This window comes from Juglans microcarpa x Juglans regia, chromosome 5S (genome assembly GCF_004785595.1).
Source record: "Juglans microcarpa x Juglans regia isolate MS1-56 chromosome 5S, Jm3101_v1.0, whole genome shotgun sequence".
Taxonomy (NCBI): domain Eukaryota; kingdom Viridiplantae; phylum Streptophyta; class Magnoliopsida; order Fagales; family Juglandaceae; genus Juglans; species Juglans microcarpa x Juglans regia.
The window spans coordinates 27,471,542-27,481,708 of NC_054603.1; the positions used below are offsets into that span (position 1 = coordinate 27,471,542).

Sequence of the window (10,167 nt, forward strand, 5' to 3'; positions counted from 1 at the left end):
AAAAAACGTAAGGAGAAAATACTCATAGCCCCTTGAACCTGCTACACAAAAATATAAATGAAATTTGTTTTGTTTATTTATTTTGAAAGGAAAAAACCACTATGCCGCCCAATCCTTACCACTCCATTTGACAGCTCAGTGATTTTTTTTTTTTTTTTTTTTTACGTAATGATGAAGGAAGTGATTTTAAATGTATTGATATATTTTTTTATTTTATTTTGAAATATTCATTTTAAAGTATACATTGCAATGTTTTAGTTCTTTGAGGGATGATTGTAAAAAATGATAGATTGTGGTGACAAATTGAATAATAGTTCGAGGGACTTATTCTCCGTTTGGATTGAGAAATTATCTCAATTTATTTTATCTCATCATTATAATTTTATTAAATTTTTACATAAAATATAATAAAAAATTCAAACTTTTTAAAATCTAAAAACAATAATATAGTAAAAAATAATATTCTAATAATATTTTATTCAACTTTTAACCATCTCAATTTATCTCATCTCAACTCACTATCCAAACGACACCTTAGTTTATTCTATCCGGTTAAGAAAAATTTTAAAATAAAATAAATAGATTTAAAATTTAAGCATAAAAATGTAAAAGTAAAATAATATTATTTTTTCAGCTCCATCTATGTGTATTATAAAATAATAATTTTTTTTTATAACTTTAAGAAAATAATAAATTTTTTATTTTTTATTTTTTATAACTATTTTACAACTTAAAATTAAATTTATTTTCGATGAAACGATAGATTTTCTCAGTTGTGTCAAACGTATTATAGGTTATTAAGCGGCCGTGACAGTTGCAGGTTATTAACAGCTTTACTGCGTTCTTGAGTGAAGAGCTCCATTTCCAGCGACCGTTGGGTCGCCCTAAAGGTGAAGGAGAAGAGGAGGACCTCTAGGGTTTCGAAGTCGCCTGAGCTGCAATCCACTTGTGGAATGCTCTAATTGACGAACATTTCTGGGAATCGGAAAGCGGGAGGGTTGTTATCTTCTACCTATGCTTTCAATCTTGATAGGTATTTCATATTCTGGAAGAAAAGACAATCCTTTGTTGTTAAGAAATTTGATGCTATTATTATCTGAAAGTATGAAAAACTAGTCTTTGTTCTGTTTATTCATTTGGTATGGAGAATGCATATTCTTGTTATGATGTGAAATTAGGTCTAGGAATGAAAAATATTCTTTATCATGCTTCTCTCAATTTGACATAAAAGAGTAGTTGAGAACGCTCGTATATTCGCACCTTTCTGATGAGTATGATTCCATCAATATTATTATGCTAAAAGATTCAGTTACGTCTTTGAATTATAGGATTTTCCCCAGGAATTCAGGATACGCAGTGGCTACATTTTCGCTTTGAGAGAATTAAAACACATTAGTAATCCATTTTATCAACATATATGGTAGCAATTTAAACGTTGGTATCTTATGCTTATCACTGCCGTTTTCATCCTCTCTCTCTCGATTTGGCTGGATTTTTTGTTCCAGTTCGATACAATGTTGACCTGATTTCTTATGTTTGTGATTCTGCTATTGCTTGAAGTAAAGGAAATTTCAGATTATTTTTGTTCTGGTGCAAAATGACAAAAGAAATAGATTCTCTTACTTTCTACTTCTATGCCATTGCATTTGAACTGTAATGCATGCATAGAGTCTCTTGAGATTATGTTTGTGCCTTCTGCTTTTCATATGTAGTTCCACTTCACATGCTTGCCAATTTGTCATTGCTTGGTTCAATTCTGTAAGTATGAAATTTTATTGTTATTATTGCTTGAGTTCCAAACTTTTCTCTTCTAGGTGATGATACTACAACTCTTTTACAACTATTTTACGACTCATTTTACAATCAGCCAATGTAATTGTGTCACTTCATTAAAAATAATTGTGATATTACATAGTTACCCTATCTATTTGAAATAGAGTTATAAAATAGTTGTAAATAAAGTGCATGTTTATCATTTTTCTATCTTTTTTGACAAGTTTCCAAAGTTTCAAACTGATCTACCATGCTTATCAAAAGACCAGATTTGGGCTTTCTTCCCAGCATGCTTACAGATTTGGACTCTCCTTTAATCAGCTTTTTGAGAAGGTGTGCTGGAAATGGAAAACACAGACACAGAGCAGGAAACAGAGTCTTCATTGAGAGGGGTTTTCAAGTTACTTGGAGAACCTGCGATTGTTATTAATGGGGTGCCCCATATGTCCCCAAATGACAGCACTCCTGTTCTCTCTAACACTGTAAATAATGCAGAATCGAATGGGAATACAGTTTTCGGTGACTGGTTGGAAGGGCGGACAGTTCAAAAGTTGTTCGGGGAGCAATATTATTCTGGTATGGTTACTGAGTTTGACAAAGAGTCAGGGTGGTACAGAGTGGTATATGAAGATGGTGACTTTGAAGATCTTGACTGGCATGAGTTGGAAGAGGTGCTTCTGCCCTTGGACATAACAGTTCCACTGAGATCGTTAGCACTTAAGACTATCAGGAGAAGCAAGAAAGTCGTCAACAAATCCGGGAAAAATGTTGGTCATTCTCGAATCAGTAAAGCCAAAAATGTGGCAAGTAAGGGAAAGAAAATTTCGGAGCATGAAGAGGCAAAGGTTGACAAAGCTCAATTGTTCATAGAGGGTAAGCAGGAATAGGTTGCACCATTTTAATAAAATCCCAAAGACATTAACTGCTTCGTGAAAATGATAATTGGAAGATTAGCGTTGCAAGATGGACAGAACAAAATTATGTGACTCAGGAGAAGCCAAAATGTGAATGGCTGTTGTTACATGGTAAACTTGGGACTGAGAATCCGATGATTTTAGTCCGAATGTTTGCTGTGTTTGTAGTTTGTGAATTGTGGTGCAAATGTAGTGGAATCGGCAAAACTGACTGTACTTGTATGGAACCTTTTTTCAAATGTTCAGCAATGAATAAAGAAATAACAACTTCCATGCGATGCTCTCCTTAATTCGCATTGTGACTTTAGGTATTTTTCTTTCCACGTCACTCAAAACAGAGAAAAGAAATGAAAGAGAAGAAAATCAACACTCCTAGGTGATTCAGGGGTGGCAATTCGTATTTGCTGGTTATGTTTATGTCGTGTCAAGTTAGGATTATTAATTTTATTTGGATGTTAAGATGAGATGAGATGAAAAATATATGAATAGTAGTGAAATAGTTTGTAAATAATAGTGAAATGATTTGAGTTAAGATATTTTATAGAGTTTTAGGAAATGAGAAAAAAGATAAATAAAAATATTGTAAAGTTAAAATATTGTTAGAGTATTATTTAAAATATTATTTTTATTTTGGAATTTGAAAAAGTTCAATTATTTTTAGTGTTTTGTTTAGAAGTTTGGAAAAGTTGTAATGATTAGGTAATAATTAAATGAAAAATTTGAAATTAAAAAATGTTTGTATTTGAGTAATATTTGGATATTGAGATGAGAAAGATTCATCCCATCTCAACATCCAAAAGAGTCTTTAATTATATGGATCAATTCGAATACAACTCGTTTAACCTAAGGGGTCAAATCTCAAATTTGAAAATATAATTTAATCGTATTATACGGGTTGACTCGTAATTGATCCGTTTATTAATTATTTTTTTATCGGATCAACCTGTTTTGATCTACATATATTTATATCAAACTCAAATCTACTTATTTTGTAACGTGTTTGTACGAAGTTTACATGTAATGTCATATATAAACATCCCTAGCGAGAGTGGCGTGGAAGTACGAGGGATGTCTCTAAGAAACTATTTTGATTATTTGGAATGTAATCACATTAACCTTACATTTTTTTTGAAAACTGGAAAATAAAGAGTTATTAGATAATCTCATAATATGGACACGTGTTACTTCTGTCCCACCATATTAGTAAATTTAGTTACATGATCTTTTGTGGCAGAACGAGGATACTACATCATTTATACTCTAAAATATTTAATAACTTTTGTCAAAGCAGCAGGTTAGACAAAGCATTGAGAATTATTTGCTTACCGTACCGAAACCTACGGTCACCCTTGCCTTTGGGCATTTTCATGTCGCTCGAAACATTTTACGTCCAAATCAATATTATGATTTTCTGGTTCACATGAAGAGGTTGGAAGAACAGCGTTTTTCTTTATTCGTGCTGGTTTGGGAGTGAGATGAAACAAATATTTTGTAAATAGTAATAAGATAATAGTGAGATAGTTTGAGTTGAATATTTTTTGAGTTTTAGAAAAGGAGATAGAAAATGTTAAATAAAAAATATTATAAAGTTATAAAATTGTTAGAATATAATTTTATAATATCATTTTTGTTTGAAAATTTAAAAAAGTTGAATTATTTTTTATTTTTTATTTAAAAGTTTAAGAAAGTTGTAATGATTAATTTGAAAATTTTGTATTTGAATTATGTTTAGAAAATAGATGGGATGAGATGAGATGAAATGAGATCTATTTTCAAACAAAAAATTATGTCATCTTAGTCACACTTGTTGATAATAAAGCACCGATTCAATTTGAGTCGGAATGCCCTAATTCCGACTCCGACTCCAACTTTGTTAGAGTACGACTCCAACTCCAACTTCGACCACTGAAGTTGAAGCTATAACCAATCAAAAATCAACAAAATCACATATTCACAAGAGGAAAAATCACCTAAAAATCACAAGAAGCAAAATATCCAAATCACAACAAGCAAAATCTAGAAGTAGAATCACTTATTCCACTAAATGCAAAATCACCGAAATCCCAAACCCCAAAATCTAGAAGCAAAATCACCCAAAAATCATGCCAAAATGCATATGTACACTCAAATTATAATCAATAAATTGACAGAGATCAAGTGAGAGATGGAGATCAAGCGTAAGGGACTTAGGAGAGACTGAGACTGAGAGGTAGAGGGGAGGGACTTAGGAGAAGGATCCAGCGGCAAGGGGTAGTTGTGGTGATAGTGAAGGGTAGGGGAACTAAGGGTGTTCATTTGGGTTCTGACTCGGGAACCCGGGTATACTCGGACCGGGACCCGAGTTTCAAACCCAGGCCGAAACCCGGACCGGGTTGGTCCGGGTCAAACCTGAGCCAGAACCAGAGTTGATCTGGATTTTTGAAACCCAGAAATCCGGGTTTCGGGTTGTAACTGGATTTTTTTTTTTTTTAAAGTCCATATAAAGGGTTTAGAAGCATTTTTTTTTATATATATATAAAAGCCTATAATTAAAATGTTGACTAACATAATTCTTCTATATTTATTAAAAAAATTTAAAAAAAGTGTTGAAAATCATAATTTTTTTACAAAAGCATATATTTTATGAAAAATTTTCCGAGTCATCGTTAAAAAGCATAGTACTAACATTTTCCAGAATAATAAAAATATATAAAAATGAAAAACTAAAATGCATGCAATCTACTACATATTACACTATTTTGTTATTTACACATTACATTACATTGCAAAATACAAAACTACAAGATATGAATTACAACATAATTTCGGCAAATGCAACTTCAAGTGATTTGACTAAGAGAGATCCTGCACATTCTGTAAGCCAAAAAAATCAGTACAAAATTATTCAAAACTAATATGGAATCCATGACTCATGCTACCTCTACCCCCAAAGGACTATACAAATTGACATTGCTCTCCAGAAGTCTTCTCATCCCTAAAGAGAAGACAATATCTTCTCTCTCTTTGTCGCCATTGCATGAGGATCCCCGAAGCACCAGAAACAGAAATCAGAAAGTGGATAAGATGATTCCAATAGATTATATGGAAAAAGCACTCCAATTTTATTTATGGAGTTAGCCCTCTTGTGAAATCTTGCACTTGAATAAATTATTTACAATTAATTTTAAAGAATCTGTGTGATGAAGTGGCTTACATCCTGATCTAGTATTTTTAAAGAAAGTGGGTGATGAAGTGGCCTTGTGATCTTTTATATTCTACATGGTTGTTTATGGTGCTTAAAAGGTGTGATTAAGAACCATCATATAAAGGTGAAACCTAATCATTCTGGACAAAGCCAAAACATTTGAGAAACATATTTGATAAACATCAATAGAATTATTTGTATGAAATTTAAGTACTTATTATAGAGTTTTATGCTCAGTATTACCAAATATGGCCGATGCAACAATAATCTCATGGAACTGCTCCAACTCTAGAAGGTAAGCTTCATCAATATATTAAATCCACTATGGTGCTTGGGTTTGCATCCATTAACAAATCTGATAAAAAAAAACACACACACACTATTAGAAAAGGACAAATGTGGGATGCATTTAGCTCAAAAAATATATACAAGAAAATTGCAAAAAACAAAGATAATATTTAACCAAAAAGAACCCATAGGAACAAAAGCTAAACCTACCCACAATGCACTGCCATTGACTCTTTTATATCAAAAGACTAATTCCTCTACTTTAGACTCAAATGAAAAACAAAAAAGCCTATAACAAGCTAAGCTACCCATGCGTATGAATGGGATTGAGTGGACCCTAGGTCAATCACTCTCACTAATTGATTGTCTCAACAATTACTGAGATAAAGCCCAACAAGAGCTTCCATTGCAGCAACTATATCAAGGAACCCAACAGAACTTCTGGTCAATACCTTTTTGCCATTTGAGTCCAGTCTCACAAATTCAATGACAATGCAATAAATTAGACATAACAAATGCAAATGTTTACCATTAACGCCTAAAGAAGAGTTCTTTAAATCTTGGATTCTCTGAAGTTTTTTTATTGCCTTGCCAAAATCCCCTTTAAAATCCATCAAACTCAACCTTTCCAAGAATAAGGTAGCTAGAAAAACCAATCCTCTCAAGTTTTTAGCATCTGGGACCTCACTTGATTGAGTGGAAAGACACTGTTCCAATATCAGTAGACCTTGTGCTTAGGATTCATCTGAAACGAAAATGGAAGAAGAAAGTGAAAGAGTAAGTATGCGTACATTTTTCAAGAAACCCAACAAAAATAATAGAGAAACAGAACAAAGATAAACCCCCATGAAAGGAATGTCACGAACGGATCTTCTACCATGCAGCTCTACAAAGCGAAAGAGGCTTGGAAATGAGGTGGGTTCGAGATTTAGGGACGAAGGCCTTTGAGCCCCGGAAGAAATAGGAAGAAGAAGACGGAATCACCAGATCTACCCAAATTTACATTCATTGTTCACAGATTGGGAGAGAGAGAGGTCTGAGCAAATAATTAAAAGAACAAACAAGCTTGTACCTGACATACAGAGCCTGAAATACGTTCTAATCTCTTGGATTCCAAACTCAAGCACTTTCATCTTCTTCCCATATCTGCTACTCCTCTCCATCAAGTAACCATCGAGAGTCATCGATGGATACCCACTTGGCCAAGTTCAACACAGGGCAGTACCTTTGAATCGACTTCACCAAGTAGTCGCTGTCCCACTTTGAATGTAGTGAAAAAAATAGCAAACCAGTCAATGGAGGAGAACGAGAAGATGGAGGAGGAGAACGCGAAGAGAAAATGGAGGAGCTAGGGTTTTATGCTTAGACGAGAGAGAGAGAGAGAGAGAGAGAGAGAGAGAGATCTTTTGGGGTAATTTAGCCGTGTGTTGGCGTGATTTGAGTTCTTTGTTTTCTTTTGGTTTTGAATAGAAACCGGGTACTGGGTTTAAAATCCGGTACCCGGATTGAATAGCCGCATTCGGACCAGATAGAGCTGGATAAGTCAATCCAGGTTCCGGCCCGGATTATATCAGGTCTGAAAACCGCATTCGGAATCCGGTTTTCCGAGTTTCGAACCGGGCTGGGAAAAAATCCGGCCCGGATGAATAGTGCCAAGGGAACACAAGGGCGACGACGAGAGAGTGGGGTCGCGAATGGAAGAGGCACTACTTGGAGAGAGAGAGAGAGAGAGAGAGAGAGAGAGAGAGAGAGAGAGAGGTGGCAACAAGCTGGCTGAACGACGACAACGAGCTGGGGGACCTAGGGTTTCTTAGAAGAGATCGCAGGAGGGTGAGGGGGTGAACTCTGGAAGATGGAAGTGATGATTGATGAGATCAAACGGGGGAGGTGGGTGCTAAGTTCCTAAGCACGTGAAACGGTGTCATTTTACCCTATAAAAATGACGTCGTTTTACATAATAGCCCGGATGTGGTGAGGTTTACAGAGTCAAAATGATGTCATTTTGACTTTATTTTGGGCCTTTTGGGCTGGGCTGCGAGGGTTTTGGGTTTTCAAACGCTCTTTTTTTCTTTTTTACCCCTTAAACCTTGTTTTGGGCCACTTTTTTTTCTTAAATCCTAAATCAAGCCCTATACCAATTTTAATCTTTATTTTAGCCATAAATTCTATTTATTTTTTTATGGGTTTTATAATTTTTTATCACTAAGTGTACTTGTTAATATTGATTATTAACAATAACTATTTAACTAGTGTCTAATTACATATTATTAACTCATTATAATATTTTATATTAATGTCTAAATTATTCATATTATAGACTTGTATTATAGTGTTTAATTACATCATATTATTGTACTAAACTTAAAGTCTTACATGTTATTATATTAGTTTCTAAATTAAAAATTTTGGTTTGGGAGGTGAGATAAGAATTTTTGGTTTTATATGAAAGTTTAAAATATTATCTTTTAATATTATTATTATTTTGATATTTGAAAAAGTTGAATTGAGATTTAGAAAAGTTGAATTGTTTATTATATTTTGTATGGAGATTTGAAAAATATGTAATGATGAGATGAAAATTTTATGTTTTGTCTCATCCCCCAAATGGTATTATATGTTTCTATACTAGTGTTATTATACATTAGTATTACATGTTATTATATATTAGTTATTATACGTTAGTATTAAATGTTATTATACTTGTGTTATTATACAATAGTATTACATGTTATTATATATTAGTTATTATTCATTAGTATTACATGTTATTATACATTAGTGTTTATACATTATTATTATTATATGTTATTATACATTATTATAAATAAACCTGTACTATAGCCTATAGTCTTTAGGGTTTAAATACAATTGTTTGTATTTATGCTTGTACTATTTATGCTTGTACTATAGAATTGATTATTGACAATTACATATTATTAACTCATTATACTTGTACTAAACTAGATTACTAGTGTCCTACTTATTTTTATTATAGTCTATAGACTTGTATTATAGTGATTAATTACATATTATTATATTAGTTTCTAACTTATTTCTAAGTTAATGATTTATTAGACTTAGTATTATATGTTATTGTACTAGTGTTATTATACATTAGTATACATGTTAATATGTTATCATACATTAGTATTACATTTTATTATGAATTTTTACATTTTTCTTTATAGTATTATACTTTGGTATAATAGTATTACATGTTCTTATAAATTTATAGATTAGTGTTTATACATTAGTATTAACGTTATTATACATTAGTATTACAATTAGTTTTTATACATTAATTTATTATACATTAGTATGATGTTTACATATGTCATATACTAAACTATTATTAATCAATTTAGTCAATTTATATTATAGTATAAATATATTATTTTATAATAATTAACTCACATTATTATTGAATTTAACTAACTATGTAAGTTATAATGATGAATGTCTAAAAAAATACACATATTTTTTATAACATATGTACAATATCGGAGTCAGAGTCGGAGTCGGTCCGACTCCACTTCTGACTTCAACTCCAACTTTTTAGGAGAAAAAAATCCTACAGAAGCGGGAATCGGATTCGGAATCCGATTTTTGGATTTTTACTCGGCCCTAGTTGATATGATACACTTGGAGTACTTTCATGTGTCATCCATTTAAATGACACTCACACATCATGTTTGATTGAGAATGACAAAATCTAAAATGAAGAATTGCATATCTCGAGATAGGAATAACATGTGTTTGATGGAATGCTTGAATCATCTCCTGGGTCTAATGTACGTTGGTATTTAGTACCACTACTTGGCAATAAGAAATGGGTTTGTTGAAAATGTTTTGTGGGCAGCTCGAATGTATTCACAGAGTTACAAGAAAATCTCTCTCATGATCATCTTAATCACCATCTTCTTGTTTGACACCAAATGATCGGATAATAATAAGTAATAGATGATAAATAATTTTTGTGAAGGGCATACCTTCCTTTTTATCATCATC

At 32.4% G+C, this 10,167-nt stretch overlaps 1 protein-coding gene across 1 annotated transcript; it reads left to right on the top strand.

Moving 5' to 3' along the window:
• Nucleotides 1-790: 790 nt before the first annotated feature.
• LOC121266938 (dirigent protein 17-like) lies at nt 791-2,960 on the top strand. Its single transcript, XM_041170796.1, has 2 exons — nt 791-1,033; nt 2,095-2,960. The coding sequence occupies exon 2, from the start codon at nt 2,118-2,120 to the stop codon at nt 2,658-2,660; it is 543 nt and encodes a 180-aa protein (XP_041026730.1). The 5' UTR covers nt 791-1,033; nt 2,095-2,117; the 3' UTR covers nt 2,661-2,960.
• The last annotated feature ends 7,207 nt before the right edge of the window (nt 2,961-10,167 follow it).

What these genes read in the sequence shown, in the direction of transcription:
- LOC121266938 (XM_041170796.1), top strand. Translation starts at nt 2,118, where the DNA reads ATGGAAAACACAGACACAGAGCAGGAAACAGAGTCTTCATTGAGAGGG.